The sequence below is a fragment of the Heptranchias perlo genome, chromosome 32 (genome assembly GCF_035084215.1).
Source record: "Heptranchias perlo isolate sHepPer1 chromosome 32, sHepPer1.hap1, whole genome shotgun sequence".
NCBI classification, from domain to species: domain Eukaryota; kingdom Metazoa; phylum Chordata; class Chondrichthyes; order Hexanchiformes; family Hexanchidae; genus Heptranchias; species Heptranchias perlo.
In genome coordinates, this window is record NC_090356.1 from 29,065,215 (window position 1) to 29,087,904 (window position 22,690).

Genomic DNA, 22,690 nt, shown 5'->3' on the forward strand with positions numbered 1-22,690 from the left:
CCACTGTTTCATTTATCCACCCCACTGTTTCATTTATCCATCCCACTGTTTCATTTATCCATTTCACTGTTTCATTTATCCATCCCACTGTATCATTTATCCATCCGACCTGCCATATATCCATCTCACTGTTTCATTTATCCATCCCACTGTTTCATTTATCCATCCCACTGTATTATTTATGCATCCCACTGTATCATTTATCCATCCCACTGTATCATTTATCCATCACACTGTATCATTTATCCATCCCACTGTATTATTTATGCATCCCACTGTATCATTTATCCATCCCACTGTATCATTTATCCATCACACTGTATTATTTATCCATCCCACTATTTCATTTTTCCATCCCACTGTATTATTTATGCATCCCACTGTATCATTTATCCATCCCACTGTATCATTTATCCATCACACTGTATCATTTATCCATCCCACTGTTTCATTTATCCATCCCACTGTATTATTTATCCATCCCACTGTTTCATTTATCCATCCCACTGTTTCATTTATCCATCCCACTGTATCATTTATCCATCCCACTGATCATTTATCCATCCCACTGTTTCATTTATCCATCACACTGTATCATTTATCCATCCCACTGTTTCATTTATCCATCCCACTGTATCATTTATCCATCCCACTGTTTCATTTATCCATCCCACTGTTTCATTTATCCATCCCACTGTTTCATTTATCCATCCCACTGTTTCATTTATCCATCCCACTGTTTCATTTATCCATCCCACTGTATCATTTATCCATCCCACTGTTTCATTTATCCATCCCACTGTTTCATTTATCCATCCCACTGTATCATTTATCCATCCCACTGTTTAATTTATCCATCCCACTGTATTATTTATCCATCCCACTGTTTCATTTATCCATCCCACTGTTTCATTTATCCATCCCACTGTTTCATTTATCCATCCCACTGTATCATTTATCCATCCCACCGTTTCATTTATCCATCACACTATTTCATTTATCCATCCCACTGTTTCATTTATCCATCCCACTGTTTCATTTATCCATCACACTGTTTCATTTATCCATCCCACTGTTTCATTTATCCATCACACTGTTTCATTTATCCATCACACTGTTTCATTTATCCATCACACTGTTTCATTTATCCATCCCACTGTTTCATTTATCCATCACACTGCATCATTTATCCATCCCACTGCATCATTTATCCATCCCACTGTTTCATTTATCCATCCCACTGTTTCATTTATCCATCCCACTGTTTCATTTATCCATTTCACTGTATCATTTATCCATCCCACTGTTTCATTTATCCATCCGACCTGCCATATATCCATCTCACTGTTTCATTTATCCATCTCACTGTTTCATTTATCCATCCCACTGTTTCATTTATCCATCCCACTGTTTCATTTATCCATCCCACTGTTTCATTTATCCATCGCACTGTTTCATTTATCCATCTCACTGTTTCATTTATCCATCCCACTGTTTCATTTATCCATCTCACTGTTTCATTTATCCATCCCACTGTTTCATTTATCCATCCCACTGTTTCATTTATCCATCCCACTGTTTCATTTATCCATCCCACTGTTTCATTTATCCATCCCACTGTTTCATTTATCCATCTCACTGTTTCATTCATCCATCCCACTGTTTCATTTATCCATCCCACTGTTTCATTTATCCATCCCACTGTTTCATTTATCCATCTCACTGTTTCATTTATCCATCCCACTGTTTCATTTATCCATCTCACTGTTTCATTCATCCATCCCACTGTTTCATTCATCCATCCCACTGTTTCATTTATCCATCCCACTGTATCATTTATCCATCGCACTGCATCATTTATCCATCCCACTGCATCATTTATCCATCCCACTCTTTCATTTATCCATCCCACTGTTTCATTTATCCATCCCACTGTTTCATTTATCCATCCCACTGTTTTATTTATCAATCCCACTGTTTCAATTATCCATCCCACTGTTTCATTTATCCATCGCACTGTATCATTTATCCATCCCATTGTATCATTTATCCATCACGCTGTTTCATTTATCCATCCCATTGTATCATTTATCCATCTCACTGTTTCATTTATCCATCCCACTGTTTCATTTATCCATCACACTGTATCATTTATCCATCCCATTGTATCATTTATCCATCACACTGTATCATTTATCCATCCCATTGTATCATTTATCCATCACACTGTATCATTTATCCATCCCATTGTATCATTTATCCATCTCACTGTTTCATTTATCCATCCCACTGTTTCATTTATCCATCTCACTGTTTCATTTATCCATCCCATTGTATCATTTATCCATCCCACTGTATCATTTATCCATCACACTGTATCATTTATCCATCCCATTGTATCATTTATCCATCCCACTGTATCATTTATCCATCCCATTGTATCATTTATCCATCGCACTGTTTCATTTATCCATCCCACTGTTTCATTTATCCATCTCACTGTATCATTTATCCATCCCATTGTATCATTTATCCATCCCACTGTATCATTTATCCATCACACTGTATCATTTATCCATCCCATTGTATCATTTATCCATCACACTGTTTCATTTATCCATCCCATTGTATCATTTATCCATCCCACTGTATCATTTATCCATCACACTGTATCATTTATCCATCCCACTGTATCATTTATCCATCTCACTGTTTCATTTATCCATCCCACTGTTTCATTTATCCATCCCACTGTATTATTTATCCATCTCACTGTTTCATTTATCCATCTCACTGTTTCATTTATCCATCCCACTGTTTCATTTATCCATCTCACTTTTTCATTTATCCATCCCATTGTATCATTTATCCATCCCACTGTGCCATTTATCCATCCCACTGTATCATTTATCCATCCCACTGTATCATTTATCCATCCCACTGTCTCATTTATCCATCTCACTGTATCATTTATCCATCTCACTGTTTCATTTATCCATTTCACTGTATCATTTATCCATTCCACTGTATCATTTATCCATCCCACTGTATTATTTATCCATCCACTATATCATAAAATCATAGAATCATAGAAAGTGACGGCACAGAAGGAGGCCATTTGTCTCATCCTGTCCCTGTTGGCCGAAAAAGAGCTGTCCTGCTTAATCCCACTTTCCAGCTCTTGGTCCGTAGCCCTGTCGGTTACGGCACTTCAAGTGCACATCCAAGTACTTTTTAAATGAGTTGAGAGTTTCTGCCTCTACCACTCTCTCAGTCAGTGAGTTCCAGACCCCCACCACCCTCTGGGTTAAAAAATTTCTCCTCAGCTCCCCTCTAAACCTTCTACCAATTACTTTAAATCTATGCGCCCTGGTCACTGACCACTCTGCTAACGGAAATAGGTCCTCCCTATCCACACTATCTAGCCCCATCATAAATTTATATACCTCAATTAAATCTCCCCTCAGCCTCCTTTGTTCCAAAGAAAACAACCCCAGCCTATCCAATCTTTTCTCATAGCTAAAATTCTCCAATCCTGGCAACATCCTCGTAAATCTCCTCTGTACCCTCTCTAGTGCAATCACATCCTTCCTGTAATGTGGTGACCAGAACCAATGTTTTATACAGTTCTAGCATAACCTCCCTGCTCTTATATTCAATGCCTCAGCTAATAAAGGAAAGAAATAGTTTATCCATCCCAATTTATCATTTATCCATCCCACTGTATTGTTTATCTAGCCCACTGTGCCCTTTATCCGTGCCACTGTGCCCTTTATCCATGCCACTGTGCCTTTTATCCGTGCCACTGTGCCTTTTATCCGTGCCACTGTGCTCTTTATCCATCCTACTGTGCCGTTTGTCCATGCCACTGTGTCGTTTATCCATCCCACTGTGCCCTTTATCCATCCCGCTGTGCCCTTTATCCATTCAACTGTGTCGTTTATCCATCTCACTGTGCCCTTTATCCATGCCACTGTGTCGTTTATCCATCTCACTGTGCCCTTTATCCATCCCACTGTGACCTTTATCCATCCCACTGTGCCCTTTATCCATCCCACTGTGCCCTTTATCCATTCAACTGTGTAATTTATCCATCTCACTGTGCCCTTTATCCATGCCACTGTGCCCTTTATCCATGCCACTGTGTCATTTATCCATCTCACTGTGCCCTTTATCCATCCCACTATGCCCTTTATCCATCCCACTGTGCCCTTTATCCATCCCACTGTGCCCTTTATCCATCCCACTGTGTCGTTTATCCATCTCACCCAACTGTCTACAACAAAATGCGACGTCCATTTTCTGGTTCTGAAGTTGTGACTCGCTGAGCTCACACTGGGCACGTTACTTATTTACAGTCAGTTGGTGAAGTAGTTAAGAGGGAAAGAAAGTCACACACAAAGGAAATGAAAAAATTGTAGGAAGGATTCAATCGAATCGGAAAGTCACTGGGACATCGGGACTTTGTGTACTACTGCAGATTTTCCCATTCAAATTGAGAAGTGTAACATTGCGAATCTTTGACCATGTCTGGCTATTTCAAAACACCCCTTGTTCCTTTCCCAGCGCGATGTTTATTGAATTTCTTTCAATCACTTTTTAAATGCTGACATTGTGCGGTACAGGGAGACTTACTTTATATTGCTCTCGACTGACGGCCAAAAGATCGCCTGGATAATGACTGCAAAAGAGAATTTAATTCATATCTTTAATGTGTTCATGAGATATTTTGGTGATTTAGTGGCAGAGAGGTTCAGTAGAGGGCCTGCCTGGGATGTCATACATTTTAAAAAATTCATTCATGGGATGTGGGCGTCGCTGGCGAGGCCGGCATTTATTGCCCATCCCTAATTGCCCTTGAGAAGGTGGTGGTGAGCTGCCTTCTTGAACCGCTGCAGTCCGTGTGGTGAAGGTTCTCCCACAGTGCTGTTAGATGGGGAGTTCCAGGATTTTGACCCAGCGACAATGAAGGAACGGCGATATATTTCCAAATCGGGATGGTGTGTGACTTGGAGGGGAATGTGCAGGTGTTGTTGTTCCCATGTGCCTGCTGCCCTTGTCCTTCTAGATGGTAGATGTCGCGGGTTTGGGAGGTGTTGTCGAAGAAGCCTTGGCGAGTTGCTGCAGTGCATCCTGTGGATGGTACACACTGCAGCCACTGTGCGCCGGTGGTGAAGGGAGTGAATGTTTAGGGTGGTGGATGGGGTGCCAATCAAGCAGGCTGCTTTGTCCTGGATGGTGTCGAGCTTCTTGAGTGTTGTTGGAGCTGCACTCATCCAGGCAAGTGGAGAGTATTCCATCACACTCCTGACTTGTGCCTTGTAGATGGTGGAAAGGCTTTGGGGAGTCAGGAGGTGAGTCACTTGACGCAGAATACCCAGCCTCTGACCTGCTCTTGTCGCCACAGTATTTATATGGCTGGTCCAGTTAAGTTTCTGGTCAATGTTGACCCCCCAGGATGTTGATGGTGGGGGATTCAGTGATGGTAATGTTGTTGAATGTCAAAGGGAGGTGGTTAGACTCACATCAACAAGCTTCATTCATTCTCCTGGTCCCTAGACTGTAACAGCAAAAATTAGCTGGAGAATGAAAGCTTTTGAACGAAGTCTAAATAATTCTTGTCTGTCTGATCTGTGCATGTGAAGTTATCTGAAACTATGTGCACTTGGCAGGGAACTCAAGATCATTCCTTCATGTTGAAAAAGACTGAAAGACTTCGGGAACTCTTAATCTAGCATTGAGTTTCCAGCTCGTGGAATTGTCCATGTGTTTGCATGTGCGTGCCTATTTGTATGCGAGTAAAACACACATGTAACACGTTTTCAAGCCGTTCCTCTTTCCTGCACCAGGTGATTATGGGCGGAGGCAGGAAGTACATGTTCCCGAGAGACACACCTGATGTTGAATATCCAAATGACTGGAAAGCCAATGGTACTCGGCTCGATGGAAAGAACCTGGTGGAGGAATGGAAAAATACAAAAAGGGGCAAGGTCAGCTTTTAATTCAGTCTGTTAAACAACTTTGTAAACCTGACAAAACCTGTTTAATTGAAACATTGAGTTTTATACCTGTCTGTCTGTACAGTTAGTGAGCGGTTAAAGTGGAATTTATTAACAAGGGCTGGGTAACCTTTGAGCCTATTTGTACTGCTGCCTTTTTCCTCTCTCGTGCAAACATGCAGCCTCTTTCTCCATCTCTTATTCTTCTGTCTCTCCATCTGCATTTCTCTCTCACTTCCAAAACTCTCCATTTTCTCCCACTACCTTCTTTTTGGCAAATCGTATTCCCCCTTGATTTCTATTTCAATGTATCTCCCTTTGCAATTTTGCATTTGAGCTAAAACAATTTTTCTTTTAAACACACTAAACACTAATTTGTTTAGTCCTGCTGTGTCCAACACATAAAGTTTCAAAACCAAACAAAACTGAATGCAATCAGAGACTTTGAGATTAATTAGAATTTTGGATTTGGATTGGAGTTTGTCTCCTAATTTGTATTAAGTCCCATTCACCCATCACCCCTGTGCTCACCAAGGCTCCCAGTCCACTAAAGCCTCGAATTGACAATTCTCATCTTCGTGTTCAAATCCCTCCGTGGCCTCACCCCTCCCTCTCTCTGGAACTTCCTCCAGCCCTACAACCCTCCGAAAACTCTGTACTCCTCCAACTCTGGCTTCTTGTGGCATCCCCCACTTGTTTCATCTCACCATTGGCGGCCGTGTCTTCAACCGTCTAGGCCCTAAGCACTGGAATTCCCTCCCTAAATCTCTCCACCTCTCTACCTCTCTCTCCTCCTTTAAGACCCTCCTTAAAACCTACCTCTTTCACCAAGCTTTTGGTCATCTGTCCTAATGTCTCCTTCTTTGGCTCGGTGCCAGTATTTTTACCCGCTGACGCTCCTGTGAAGCATTGGAACATTTTACTCCATTAAGGCGCTTTGTAAATACAAATTATTGATGCTGTTGTCATTGTGTCCACCCATAGGGACCTGTTGTGCGGAGAAACTGCCAAATTTCAGATCTGTTCTCCTTGCCTGGCCTCCCACCCTCCATAAATCAGCTCATTCAAAGCTCCGGGCCTGTATTCTATCCCACTTACCCGTCATGCCCCCATCCTCGCTGATCCTCATTGACTCCCAATCCATCAGATTTAAAATTTTCATTGAAGAGTTTAAATCCTTCCACAGCCTTCCCCTTCCCACTCTCTGCAACCTCCCCCTACCCTACAACCCCCCAAGCTCTCCATTCCTCTGACCCCAGCCTTGCTGTGCCCAAATTGGCTGCTGCGTTTCCTACATTACATCAGTGACTGCACTTCAAAATTGGCTGTGAAATTCTCTGGAACGTCCTGCATCGTTGCTGTTGCTGTCTCCCCAGACAATGTAAACCATGTCTGTGTTATCTCTGAAATTAGTTGGAATATGTACAGAAGCTACCTTGGTGGTCTGAACTGATGTGATTTGAGAAAAGGGATAGGATGACAAATCGCTCTGATAAGCAGCCCCCGTGTAATTGGAACATTCTTTCTGTTTCTGTGTGGATAATATAATAACAGATTCTCTCATTTCCTTAGAATGCTCATTATGTCTGGAACAGGCAACAGTTGAAAAGCCTTGACCTGTCAAAAGTGGACCATTTAATGGGTAAGGAGACTTCATTGTTATCCCGTGTACTCCGGTTTGGCTGCGATCCAGTCCTAGGATGTTATTTGGCACAAAGTGGTTTCCGTTTTATTCATTCGTTGCCCATTTTCTCTTCTGAAAAAAACCTCTTTTGCTGGGATATGGTTTCAAGACCGAATCAGGCCTGAATAGTCATTCATCAATTGTGAGTTTTAGGTCATTTAACTGTGTGGGATATCGCATGTCCAGTTGGGGCCATTGGATTGTCAACAGGAGCTGGATGCCTGGCTATTTTTTTACCCCACCCCACCCCACCCCACCCTAAACCCAGGGGCACTGAGGCCAATTGTAATGTCTCAGCTAAGATCAGCTGACTCAGCACAGACAGGAAATAGAACCTGGTACTTCCTGGTCTCAGTGGTTCACTGGGTGGTGCCTCGACCCCCTAGGCCTTCGGAGGAGCTCCGTCAATGATAACTGTTAGGACCTCTGACAATGCTACTGGTGATCTGCTGCAGGTAGCTGGGGGCTGACCTTCAGTCAGTACAGGGTGGAGGCCCTGCTCAGTACCTTCCCCGGCAACACAGTTGAAGTTAGCGCATCATGAACTTTCTTTTAATTCATTCTCAGGATGTGGGCATCGCTGGCGAGGCTGGCATTTATTGCCCATTCATTGTTGTCATGTGAAGGTGGAGGTGGGCCACCTTCTTGAATCACTACAGTCTGTGTTTGTAGCAGTTCGATATAACTGGGTGGCTTGCTAGGCTACTTCAGAGGGCAGTTAAGAGTCAATCACATCGGTGTGGGACTGGAGTCACATATAGGCCAGACTGAGTAATGACGGCAGGTTTCCTTCCCTAAAGCACATTAGTGAACCAGTTAGGTTTTTACAACAATCCGACAGCTTCATGGTCAGTTTTACTGATACCAGCTTTTTATTTCCAGATTTATTAAATTGAATTGAAATTCTCAAATGGCAATGGTGGGATTTGAACTCATTAGTCTAGGCCTCTTAACCTCTGCACTATCATATCCGGCCAGTTCAGTCGCTCGCGTTCTGGAGCTTCAATGTAGTGAGTCACCATAGAAACCCCTTTGATCATTATTTCTACCAACCAACCAAACCAACCAACCTGTGTCTTAGTTTTGAGAAAGGTCTACTTTGTTTAAACAACTTTTAAAAGATCTGAGTGGTTTTTATATTGCTATTTGGAGAGCATATTTGGTTTAATTAAAAAGGTCCTGGTCTGTCGGTCAAGAGATGCCACGACCAAGTTAAGATTAGACGGGCCTGAGCTCGACTCTGACCAGGCGGAGGCTTCAGCTGTGGAGTACAGGGTGTGTTCTGAGGGGACAAGGGCTGGATCATTTGTGAGTCTTGAGTGAGTTATCAAGGACGTCATCCTTGGGATTGATTGTGTATTTAACAGTTTCCATTGAGTGCTGTGTGGTGCTTATGTTTGCTAATTACAACAGTGAACGGCCCTTTCATACTTTGTTAGAATTGAGTGGCCATCATCTTGAGATATATCTGTTGTAGGATGAAGAAGTTAAATTCATCAGCGTGTCTCAGTCCAGGGAGGACTGGACTGGAGCAAGCTCCGACCATTTCCACATCAATTACAATCGAGGTCCTGCAACCGGCTTTAGGACCCCGATTTGTCGAATAAATGTTTAAAGCGGGCACCTTGAACACCTAAAAGTTGGCGGATTCCAATTTTGCGACCGGCGCACTTCTAGGGATGATCGGGTATGAGGGATCGCGACCCAAAATTACCCCCCCCACCCCGATCCTTCATTTTACATCCGAGAAATGGACGAAACAATGGTGAATTTCTGCCCCTAAGTCTCAATATCTACAGGTTGTCATATTCCCCTCACAAGATTCTTGGACTCTTTTCTCTGATAAGCATGTAGGCCAAGAAATTCGGGCGGGCCCATTTTTAGGCTCGCGGGACCAATCCCTGCAGCAGAATGGTGAGGTCCAAGGCTCCCTCGATATTTGGTCTTGGACCTCATTGTAATGGAGTCGGCACAGCACAACATCCCTTAGGTACATGGGTCCAGAGTTTGGATCGTGGATGGGGACGGCGGGAGGGGTGGGGGAGACAATGCAGGACCGGGGGTCGACCCCGGGGGGAGAGGATCAGGTTGGAGGCCCTGGGATCTCAGGGTCGGGCGTTGGAGGAGGGAGCGGGGGATGGAGGCCAGGAGCGTGGGCGATCAGGGAGAGGGGGGCCGGGGCAAGGGGGAGCATCGGGGGTCAGGAGAGGTGGCGAGTAATGGGTGCTGCACAATGCAATTTCTAGGCCATGAGTTCTACAGACATTGTCACAGTGATGCTATAACATCGGCCGTTGTTGCTGTCTCCTTTCCTTGAGCGATTTCTAATGTATATTAATCAGTATTTTGTTTGTAGATAATGCAAACAGTGTAGATTAATCCAGCGCTGTTTCTGAATGACCGGGATTGGCATGTTGTCCTCACCCCGTGCTCTACTTTCTGTCCCCAGGCCTGTTTGAACACGGTGACCTTCAGTACGAGCTGGAAAGAAATAAAACGACTGACCCTTCGCTCGAAGAAATGGTGGGGGTAGCAATCAGGATTCTGAGCAAAAATCCAAAAGGCTTCTTCCTGCTCGTGGAAGGTAAATGTTCAACGTAGCTTCCCGATGGAGCCTTGACCTTTGTTACGATCGAATTGGACCTTAAATGGAGTTAAAATCAGGCCGATCAGAAAAATCCAAGCTGCGTTTCTCTCCCTTTTTGTTTCTGGCAAGGTATATGGGCCGTGGGGTGGGGAAAGGAGTGAGTGGGAGTGGAGAAATCACAACTGCCGTTCTATAAAATAACCCCACTTGTGAATACCCGAGCAGTGAATCCTCTGTGAAGTGGACAGCGTTACCAAACATTGCTGTCAAGATTAAAAATGGATTCTCCGTCCACAATTTTTTTCTCCCCTGGGACCATAGGAACAGGAATGGATCATTCAGCCCCTCGAGCCTGTTCCACCATTCAATTAGATCGTGACTTTTTGGGGGAGAGAGTTGCAGATTTCCACTACCCTTTGTGTGAAGAAGTGCCTCCTGACATCATCCCTGAATGGCCTAGCTCTAATTTTAAGGTTATGCCCCCTTCTTCTGGACTCTCCCACCAGAGGAAATAGTTTCTCCCCATCTACCCTACCAACTGCTTTGATCAACTGAATTAGATCACCCATTAATCTTCTATATTCAAGGGAATACAAGACTAGTCCATGCAACCTGTCCTCATAATTTAACACTTTTAGCCTCAGTATCATTCTGGTGTATCTGCGCTGCACCCCCTGCAAGGCCAATAGATCCTGAGGTCCCCTCTCTCTTTTAAAGGGACTGACTGACGCTGGGGTAGAGTTCAACGGTCATCAACTGCACTTCAACACTTAGTCAGAGATGGCCATCGATCACAGGGGACCCTAGCCAGTGAAAGTCAGCAGGCTGTTTACTGTGGGAGGGGAGTGAGAGGGACAGACAATCCTACCTGACCTGATCCTGCCCTCAACCAATAGCTAAGCATTTGCTCTTTCCAGCAAGTGGTTCCTAGTTAGCGATCAAGATGTAGGAACCCCAGTTTTTTCACTCCTTTCCTCCATGCCTCAATTATAGCCCAATGGCTGTCCTAGCAGACTCCCATTTGTATAGAGCCTTTCACAACCTCAGGACATCCCAAAGTGCTTTACAACCAATGAAGTACTTTTTGAAGTGTAGCCACTGTTTTAATGTAGGAAACACAGCAACCAATTTACGCACAGCAAGGTCCCACAAACTGTTTTAGTGATATTGGTTGAGGGATAAATATTGACCAGGATACCGGGGGAGAACTCCCCTGCTTTTTTTCAAAATAGTGCCATGGGTTCCTTTACATCCACCTGAGAGGGCAGACGGGGCCTCGGCTTAACATCTCATCCGAAAGACGGCACCTCTGACAGTGCAGCACTCCCTCAGTACTGCACTGGAGTGTCAGCCTGAGATTTTGTGCTCAAGTCTCTGGAGTGGGACTTGAACCCACAACCTTCTGACTCAGAGGCGAGAGAGAGAGAGAGAGTGCTGCCACTGATACACGGCTGACTCAGCACAGACCAGGGATTTAACTCGATGTCCTGCTCTGTGTGCCAAGTGGAGCATCATACAGTGTATTCATTCACTGCCATTGGAGTCACCCCCATGTTAAACATTTACCAACAAATCGCAAACCATGATCTTTTGAAGCATGTGCACATGACTTCATTTATCTGCCAAGTTACAGAGGCTTCAAAATAAGGTGAATATTTATGTTTGAGCAAAATCTTGGCTGCGGTTAAAACCCGTGCAGTTGGCAAATTCAGAAGTGCTGATTTTCTGACTGGCATCAAGGTTCTGTGGCGAAAGTGTGCATTCAGAGAATCGGCCTCCAATCAATCGGTGTTCAGGCCTCACCATGGACTCCTTTCACCCTTTTAAAATCTGCCCAGAGTGTCCCTGTTTTAAGTATGTTCAGACAACAGGTCAAAATATCCAGGAATTGTCTTTTCTACATTTTCCTCTCCCGGCAAGGTCACACCTGCTCCAATTGCGAGGCAGGATGCTGCAGCCGTGCTGACTGCCAGTGTCGTGCTCCGTGATTGGCTGGTGGTGGGGGGGGGGGTTTCCATTCCGTCAGATGTGAACTGGAGAATGTCAGCTTTACTTGTGTTGACCAGTTTTACTGTTTGGTTGGAATGTAACAGTAATAACTCTTTGCAAACCGGGTAATTACCTCGGCATGACTGAAGATTCTCCACTCTGATTTTCCAACTGAAGTTAGAGGACGAGAGTAGATTTGTATACCTTGAGCTCACCTATTGGTGTGATGTGTGGACTATTCCACGTGGGAGAGGTGAGCAAATCCAACATTGTATCCACTCGGCCTGCGGTGGGTCACAGCCATTCTAGAATGATAGAGAGAAACTATTTCCTCTGGTGGGGATTCCAGAACAAGGGGACATATCCTTAAAATTGGAGCTAGGCCGTTCAGGGGTGATGTCAGGAAGCACTTCTTCACACAAAGGAAATCTGGAACTCTCTCCCCCAAAAAGCTGTTGAGGCTGGGGGTCAATTGAAAATTTCAACGCTGAGATTGATAGATTTTTGTTGGTTGAGGGTATTAAGGGTTACGGAACCAAGGCGGGTAAACAGAGTTGAGATACAGATCAGCCATGATCCAATTAAATGACGCAACAGGCCCAAAGGGCCGTCTTTTTTTACCCATCTTTGCTCCATAACCCTTCTCCACTTCTCTATGGTTGATGTGAGGCACACCTTATATGGTGGGACAGGCCTTCTTGCTGATATTTCATCACTCCCTTCCCTGGTGAGATGTTTGCCCTACTGATATTTTTTTCTTTGCACTGCATTGCACAAAGGGTTAGTCCTCTTTTTAATGTAGAAACTTGTAAGTGTTCCTCCTGAGCCCTGAGATAATGAATGAATGTCTCCTTCTAAAGGTGGCAGGATAGACCATGGACATCATGAAGGGAAAGCCAAGATGGCTTTATTTGAAGCAGTGGAGATGGACAAAGCCATTGGGAAGGCTGGATCCTTGACCAGAGAGACGGATACATTAACGGTTATCACAGCCGATCACTCTCATGTCTTTACATTTGGAGGCTACACCTTTCGAGGAAGCAGTATATTTGGTGAGTTCAGGAACTAATCTCTCTCAATAATTTGTAAATACACTGGCCCATCCCCTCGGATCCTGGCCCGTCCCCTCAGATCCTGGCCTGTCCTCTCGGACCCTGGCCCTTCCCCTCGGATCCTGGCCCGTCCCCTCAGATCCTGGCCCGTCCTCTCGGACCCTGGCCCATCCCCTCAGATCCTGGCCCTTCCCCTCAGATCCTGGCCCATCCCCTCAGATCCTGGCCCATCCCCTCAGACCCTGGCGCTTCACCTCAGACCCTGGCCCTTCCCCTCAGACCCTGGCCCATCGCTCAGACCCTGGCCCGTCCTCTCAGATCCTGGCCCGTCCCCTCAGACCCTGGCCCGTCCCCTCAGACCCTGGCCCGTCCCCTCAGACCCTGGCCCTTCCCCTCAGACCCTGGCCCTTCCCCTCAGACCCTGGCCCTTCCCCTCAGACCCTGGCCCTTCCCCTCAGACCCTGGCCCTTCCCCTCAGACCCTGGCCCGTCCCCTCAGACCCTGGCCCGTCCCCTCAGATCCTGGCCCGTCCCCTCAGATCCTGGCCCGTCCCCTCAGACTCTGGCCCATCCTCTCAGATCCTGGCCCATCCCCTCAGACTCTGGCCCATCCTCTCAGATCCTGGCCCATCCCCTCAGACCCTGGCCCGTCCCCTTAGACCCTGGCCCGTCCCCTCAGACCCTGGCCCGTCCCCTCAGACCCTGGCCCGTCCCCTCAGACCCTGGCCTGTCCCCTCAGACCTTGGCCCATCCCTCAGACCCTGGCCCTTCCCCTCAGACCCTGGCCCGTCCCCTCGGACTCTGTCAAAGGCCAGGATTATTGGGAGTAATGGCCCTTTCCTGTTACTAAAAGCTTTTATGTTTTAGGTTGCTCCATTGGAATTGGGAATAGATTTACCTTGTGGCTTAGTCTGGGGTAAAACCCAATGCTCCTTCAGCACATTTACAACGCAAACTAAATGTAACCTAAACCCAACACGATCTGCCCGTTTGACCTGTTGGCTCAAGGACCTGAACTAAATCATTCAAACCTTAAGCCACAAACCACAGAGAATCCATTAATGAGCAGTCTCAGGATAAAAATGTCATGGAATGATCAACCAAACAAATATGGAACATTCCTAATTCTCCTGAGAGATTTGTCGAACAACTTGTGGTTTTCAAAGTCCTCAAATTAACTGGATAACTGGCTGTGGTTTAAGCCGATGGTGTCCTGAGTTCAAGGCCAATAACTCCAATGCGTAAACCAAAAGGCTTCACTCACAGGCCTATGAATTATTGTTGGAAATATCTTTACACTGGGGGTAGAAACTCTTCTGCGCCCAGCTTCGAGTGTGAAGTGGGTGATTTATCGGCAACGTGCTCCTGAACCAAAAGGCCCGAAGCCGGCCTGAAATTGGGCCACAGCCCTCCTTAATATTAATCACGGTGAGCGGTTGCGTCTCCAGAGGCAGCTCGCCCCATTCGTAGAAGTTGAATATTGGGCCGTGTACCTCACTGGCAGCGGCCTGAAGGTAAGTCCCGGGAGGGTGGGGATGGAATTGCAATGGGGAGAGGGTCGATCAGGGTGCTGTGGAGCCTGGGGGAATGCTCCTGCTCCTCCTGGCTCCACAGCGACGTTTTCTAAATTACCTTTTTTACTTACCTTTTGTTGGCGGCTTTTGTTGCCTAGGCCGCAGCAGTCGCTGAAGAATCCAGAGCGGGGAAGGCCCAGTGCCTGCTCCGCTCTGCAATATCCAATTTCTGCCAGTGGGCCTACAACAGGTGTTAGCCCCCTAATTTACATATGTAAGGGGCCCAATGCCTGAAAAATGGCTCGATCCAATATTGGGTCGGATGTCCTTCAAGTGCCCTTTGGGTGCGAGATGGTGGTCTCCAAAATTGGCTTGTTTTGTGCCTGTTAAATGGGCACAACGTGGTCCAATTTATACCCCATGGACTCTGTGTGGTATCCAGTGCACAATGGTACGGGCATTAAATATATTTAACTACGTCAGTGAGCAGCAAGTACATGGGAACAACACCACCTGCACGTTCCCCTCCAAGTCATACACCATCCCGACTTGGAAATATATCGCCGTTCCTTCATTGTCGCTGGGTCAAAATCCTGGAACTCCCTTCCTAACAGCACTGTGGGAGAACCGTCACCACACGGACTGCAGCGGTTCAAGAAGGCGGCTCACCACCACCTTCTCAAGGGCAATTAGGGATGGGCAATAAATGCTGGCCTCGCCAGCGACGCCCACATCCCACGAACGAATAAAAAAAAAGAATGGCCACCTTTGTTACCGAAGAGCTATGAAGGTCAGGCCAGGCCAGCAGGAAGTGTTTGGTGGGTTGACTACTCCAGCGTTGGTTATACTGTGTTGAGCAGTATTGAGGAGTACAATAGAACAAATCAATGGGAGACAATATTTTGCAATGTTAGTGAATTTTAGAAAAATTCTTTTTAACTCACAAGAATGATAACCCAAGGGTAAATCTTGTCACGCTGTGCTGGTGGAGTAGAGCCTTGTTGCTGGTGGTGGGCACTGGGCGTAGATTTGGGCATGTGACCTTGAATGCTGATTCATTGTGTGACGGATTTTGTGACCGGTGGTAACAGGGCCAGAGTGAGGATGTGTTATAGGCAAGAACGAGCCTCATTCTGTTCAAACTTGGTCCTATGTTGACTTCAGCCAAGAGCTCTCATCCTTACTACTTTGGCAATGATCCGCCCTTAGAGCATAAAAAAGGAGCATTGGGAATGCTTGGACCCGGCCTCCTCAAGTAGGCTTCTTAAAGCGGGGGAGGGGGAAGGAGGCGTAGTTATTGATAAGATGGTGGCATGGTCAAAAAAGTGGCAGATGGAGTTCAATGTCAGTCAACGTTAGTTGGTACATTTTGTTTTTTTAAAAAAGTAATAATTATACTTTGAATGGGGAACTTTGGGTGATGTGGAAGGGTGGAGGGATTTAGGGGCTCAGGTTCATAAGACATTAAAAGCAGCATCTCAAGTGGATAAGGCCGTAAAAAAGCTAGTGGAATATTGGATTTTATGGCAAAAGAAATAAAATATAAAAGTCGAGGGAATCTGTATAAATCCTTAGTAGGGCCACAGTTGGAGGACTGTGAGCAGTTTTGGGCCCCACATTATAGGAAGATTGTTGAGGCAATAGAGGGGGTACAGCACAGATTCACTGGGATGCTGCCTGGTCTGAGGAAATACAAATATAAAGAAAGATTTGGAGATATTGGGGGCTGTTTTCATTGCCGTGCAACAGGTTTATCAAATTGGCACTGATTGGCATAGCCACCTCCTGTGCCATCTCAGTGCTGCGGTGTTGGCGAGCAGGTGTCGTTGGGTGCCTCCCTCCTCACCCTGTGGAGAAGTACGTCCACAGCTTCATTGTCAGGTCTTTAGGACACATGACAGCCCTCACGTTCACCAGGCATTATTTGACCGGAAAGCTTTCGTTGCTGCTGGAACTCTGGCGTGCTGCCCCTTTAAGCTGCTGCAGGGCTTTAAATTCTGCAGCAGCTCACAAGTTTCTAACCCCTCCCCCCCCGTCACACCCCCTGCCCAACGAGTGACATTGTTAATCACCATTATTTAAATTGGAGGCTCCAGCGGGTTTTGTCCAATTTCTCAGCAGGCCATCTTGGTAAAGGCGATCGCGTGCGCGCACCCAGTGAACGCCGGCAGCATGTAGAGTAGGGAGATTATGGCGTTAATCAGTGTGCAACGCTGATTTAAAGGGGCCGCTGTTATTTTGGAACTCCACGCTCCAGCCAACGCACTGTCTTAACCTTAAACGGCACGGAGGACCCCCCATCCCCTCACCAGCTCTATTTAAAGGGATCATGCAGGAGTTACAGGTTAGTTAATGGATTATTTTTACTGGTTGCTGATGCATTTATATCTGTTTTTGGAGGTTTCCTATACTTGAATAAAGTTGCAATAGGGAGTGGGCAGGCTAGCTGACAGGCAACAGCAAGGGCACTGGCAGAGTGGCAGGGGTGGGACAAGAATGCTGTCATCCTGAGAGAGGACAGCAGGTTCATGTTCCATGGAACCATTTCTTTGTGGAAAAAATATTTTCCTAAATAGAGAAATAGATTTACGAAAGTGTTTTGTGTGCATTTAAAAAAAAATACTTGCTGCTTCCTGTTATGCACCACCTTCTCCTACAAGAAAGTGGGATGTGTGTTGGTGAGTGTCCTGCAAGATGTGGCTGTCATGGTTGAATAGCTGCCAGTGTGTGTGACCTGTGAGTTGTGGGTGTGCGGCTTGCAACAGTGGTAATGTGTGAGGGTGAGAGGAAGCATCTGATTGGAAGAGTTGAGTACTGATTGAAAGAGTTTGTTGGTAGGTGGGTAATGGGGGGGCGGAGTGCGTGGAGCAGTGGATGCAGCTAATGGTGGAGTTCGTAGGAGACGCCACTTGACAGTTGAACTCACAAATCTTGACCACTCGAGCCAAATCATTGAACTTCTTTCTGCACTGTATCCATGTTCGTGGTGCTATGCTCCTGGCATTGACCTTGTCTACTATTTCCTCCCACTGCATCGGGAGCAGATGTCTGGAGGACCTCTTGCCCCCCCTGCTGATATAGGATGCTCCTCATTCTGTCCCCCTCTTCCACCAAGGCCTCTAGTGAATCATCCGAGACCCTTGGTGCAAGCATTCTCGCAGGCCCGGTACAAACTCAGGTTGGCAGATTGGTGAGGTCTGGCATGCAGGTTGGAGGATGTGGGATGTAGTTTTGAGAAACCTTTATTAAACCACAAGACCATAAGAGATAGGAGCAGGAGTAGGCCATTTGGCCCCTCGAGCCTGCTCCACCATTTAATGAGATCATGGCTGATCTGATTTTTACTTCAACTCCACTTTCCCGCCCATTCCCCATATCCTTTGACTCCCTTGCTGATCAAAAATTTGTCTAACTCAGCCTTGAATGTATTCAATGACTCAGCCTCCACAGCTTTTTGGGGTAAAGAATTCCAAAGATTCACGGCCCTCTGGGAGAAGAAATTCCTCCTCATTTTCGTCTTAAATGGGCGACCCCTTATTCTGAGACTATGCCCCCTAGTTTTAGATTCCCCCATGAGGGGTAACATCCTCTCAGCATCTACCCTATCGAGTCCCCTCAGAATCTTGTATGTTTCAATAAGATCTGCTCTCATTCTTCTAAACTCCAATGAGTATAGACCCAAGCTGTTCAATCTTTCCTCATAAGACAACCCTTCCATACCCGGAATCAACCTAGTGAACAAATTTTTGCCCGTTCGCTTAACCTGTCAATATCCCTTTGCAGACACTTTGTGTCCTCATCGCAATTTGCTTTTCCACCTATCTTTGTATCATCAGCAAATTTTGCCACAAGACACTCTGTTCCTTCATCCAATTATTCAATATTTTAAAACGCAACAACAGTTTTTAAAAATAAGGGTGGGACCTGCATCTGTGCTTTCCTTGTGCAATTTCTGATCTCTGTTCAGACCCGTATTTTATATTTTCAAAATATAAGAGTGCTGTAAACTTTGAGCTGCCAAGTTACTGCTCATTAAAAATTCCAGAGGTCCCATCATCACCATGCTTCACTATATTGCTGCACAGATTTACTTCAGAATTGACTTCCACCACTTCCTGCAGCCACAATGCACCTCCCCTTTAAGAGGTGCAGGTTGCCTTTAAGTAGTGCCAGTCACGCCCGATATCTGGGCCCCCTGCTGCTGCGTGCAGCCACTCAACAGCGCAGGTAGCACTGGCTGCACGCAGCAATCACTGAAATCACCAGGCAGCACAAATGTCTTTTGCACTGAGTTTCATTTGTCTCAGGAAAGCAGTGTTACAGAAACACTTGCCATCACACGGCATCTGTCCAGAGAGAATCACTAAGTCACCCAGTCCACATGGGACGCATTCTAGGTTACTGAGGGAAGTAAGGGTGGAAATTGCGGAGGTACTGGCCATAATCGTCCAATCCTCCTGAGATACGGGGGTGGTGCCAGAAGACTGGAGAATTGCAAATGTTACACCCTTGTTCAAAAAAGGGTGTAAGGATAAACCCAACAACTACAGTTTAACCTCAGTGGTGGGGAAACTTTTAGAATCGATAATCCGGGACAAAGTCAGTAGTTACTTGGACAAGTGTGGATTAATTAAGAAAAGCCAGCACGGATTTGTTAAAGGCAGATCATGTTTAACTAACTTGATAGAGTTTTTTGATGAGGTAACAGAGGGTCGATGACGGCAATACGGTTGATGTGGTGTAAATGGACTTTCAAAAGGTGTTTGTTAAAGTGCCGCATAATAAGCCTGTCATCAAAGTTGAAGCCCATGGAATAAAGGGTGCAGTGGCAGCATGGATACAGAATTGGCTAAGTGACAGGAAACAGGGAGTAGTGGTGAACAGTTGTTTTTTGGACTGGAGGGAGGTGTACAGTGGTGTTCCCAGGGGTCAATGCTGGGACCACTGCTTTTCTTGATATATATTAATAACTTGGACTTGGGTGTACAGGGCACAATTTCAAACTTTGCAGATGACACAAAACTTGGAAGTGTAGTAAACAGTGAGGAGGATAGTGATAGACTTCAAGTGGACATAGACAGGCTGGTAAAATAGGCGGACACGTGGCAGATGAAATTTAAGCCAGAAAAATACGAAGTGATACATTTTGGTAGGAAGAACGAGGAAAGGCAATATAAACTAAGAGGTAAAGTTCTAATAGGGGTGCAGGAACAGAGAGATCTGGGGGTACATGTGCACAAATCGTTGAAGGTGGCAGGGCAGGTTGAGAAAGTGGTTAAAAAAGCATACAGGATCCTGGGCTTTATAAATAGAGGCATAGAGTACAAAAGCAAGAAAGTTATGATGAACCTTTGTAAACACTGGTTCGGCGACAACTGGAGTATTGTGTTCAGTTCTGGGCACCGCACTTTTGGAGGGTTGTGAAAGCCTTAGAGAGAGTGCAGAAGAGATTTACTAGAATGGTTCCAGGGATGAGGGACTTCAGTTATGTGGATAGACTGGAGAAGCTGGGGTTGTTCTCCTTTAGAGCAGAGAAGGTTGAGAGGAGATTTGATAGAGGTATTCAAAATCATGAAGGGTCCAGACAGAGTAGATAGAGAGAAACTGTTCCCATTGGTGTAAGGGTCAAGAACTAGAGGACATAGATTTAAGGTGATTGGCAAAAGAACTAAAGGTGACATGAGGAAACTCTTTTTTACAAATGGAGTGGTTAGGATCAGGAATGCACTGCCTGAGGGGGTGGTGGAGGCAGATTCAATCGTGGCCTTCAAAAGGGAATTGGATAAGTACTTGAAGGGAAAAAAATTGCAGGGCTACGAGGGTAGGGCGGGGGAGTGGGACTAGCTGGATTGCTCTTGCAGAGAGCCGGCGCGGACTCGATGGGCTGAATGGCCTCCTTCCGTGCTGTAACCATTCTATGATTCTCTAGAGCACTAGGACCCTGCCCTTCTGTGTTGCTGCAACTAAGACAATTAAGTCAATCTAGATAATCCATTCAATCGCTGAATATTAGATAAGCCTATCACTAAATCCCTTGAAGCTGAATGGGTGGTAGAAAGTGCATTACTGTGTCCTTTAACTTTACCCACTGGAAAAAGATGAGGCAATTTACTATTTATCTCACCTTCTGAACACAGAAAAAGTTTGTCCGTTAATTTTGCCAACAGTCATTTTTAAGGTTAGGTACAAAACATAGATTCATGAATCATATTTTGAAACCATAAATAGCAGTTAAGCATTACCCATTTTTTCAGTACTTTTTTTTTAGAATGTCAGTTATAATATTTATTTGTACTCTGGATGTGGGTGACGTTGGCAAGGCCGCTTTTATTGCCCATCCTTAGTTGTCCTTCGGTGGTGGTTGAGGGCCTCCTCTTTGAACCACTGCAGTCCTTGCGGTGATGATGCTTCCACTATGCCATTAGGTTGGGAATTCCAGGATTCTGACCCAGCGACCATAAAGGAACTATGATCTATGTCCAAGTCAGGATGGTGTGTGACTTGGAGGGGAACATGGAGGTGAAGGTGTTCCCACAACATTGTTGCTCTTGCCCTCCGTGGTGGTAGAGGTCACAGAGGAGGGAGGTGCTGTCGAATATTACATTATTAAATCTTTGGTTTGGTTTCCCTCATTCTTTGAGGAAAGAACGACCTTCAGACATAAACAGAACATCACCCGCCCAGAGAACACTAACCCATTAAAGATAGTGTGGCACCATGCAGCCATTTTCGTGTTACCGCAGGCCCTCTCCAAACAAGGCCTCGTTCTGCTTTCTTATTTCTGCTCTTTTTTGAAAGTAGTTGGTTTGTAGGTTGATCAACTTTACAAACCGAGCCAAGCAAGTGGAGGTGGGGGAATGTCTGTGGCCAACACACAAGACAGGAATGCCAAAAGCAGTCATTATCCACTATCAAGTCAAGTCTGTACTATTTTGTGAAAGCAGGGGATTCTGTGATCCAGCGCTTCTGGTTAGGAGCAGTACTCCGTATGAGAGTGTTGGATAAAAGAACCTCCTTTGTAAATCACTCCATGCAGCTGTCTGGTAGGGAGATTCAGGAGGACCCCTTTATGTATTGGTCTCTGGTGTGTGATAAATAATAACCTGCCTCAATTTTTTGAAATGAAGAACAACACATTGACACATTTCCAACCACTCATTTTTCTCTCCCTGCTATTTTAACACAGGTTTTAATCCATTGGTTTTAAATGGGTAAATGCCTGTGCTAAGTGACAGAGTAATGTCAAAACAACACGTAGAGTTTGTTCGCTAATATTGGTAACTGTAATTTCTAGACTATTGTCATTAAAAAGCTACTTTTTATTTAAGGTAATCCCTCAAACAACAGCACTAAAACAGATTATCTGGTCATGTATCTCATTGCTGTTTGTGGGATCTTGCTGTGCGCAAATTGGCTGCCACGTTTCCTACATTACAACAGGGACTACACCAAAAAAAAAGTAATTCATTGGCTGTGAAGTGTTTTAGGACATTGTGAAAGGTGCTAAATGAATGGAAGTTCCTTCTTTCAAACAGATGGGGGAAGATCTTTGTGTGATAGTGTAAAACGGGTGAAAGCGAATCGGCAGCCTGTTTCACATCTCTCCCGATTGATTTGAATGGAAATAACAATGGGGAGAGATGTACAACAGTCTGCCGACTCGCTATCACCCTATCGCACAAAGTCAAGGTCTACCCCGCGTATTCGGAAGGACTTTATAACTTCAGCTGATAAATGTTTCGAATCATCCTCCAGGTAGGGAGTTGGAGACAAAAATAGGGTTGTTCAAAATGCAAATGGTGCTGAATGGGAAAGTGCCTGCAGTCGAGGGATGAGCTTCAGAGAGTCAAAAGACTTTTAGGAAAT

At 45.4% G+C, this 22,690-nt stretch overlaps 1 protein-coding gene across 4 annotated transcripts in view; it reads left to right on the plus strand.

Annotated features, from left to right (window-relative positions):
- alpl (alkaline phosphatase, biomineralization associated) overlaps positions 1-22,690 on the plus strand; it is a 165,139-nt gene that overhangs the window by 135,342 nt on the left and 7,107 nt on the right. For all 4 annotated transcript variants that reach the window (XM_067970681.1, XM_067970682.1, XM_067970679.1 and 1 more), the window contains 4 exons: positions 5,850-5,990; positions 7,572-7,641; positions 10,133-10,267; positions 13,120-13,311. In XM_067970681.1, coding sequence (XP_067826782.1) covers positions 5,850-5,990; positions 7,572-7,641; positions 10,133-10,267; positions 13,120-13,311 — 538 coding nt within the window. The remainder of the gene's footprint in view (positions 1-5,849; positions 5,991-7,571; positions 7,642-10,132; positions 10,268-13,119; positions 13,312-22,690) is intronic.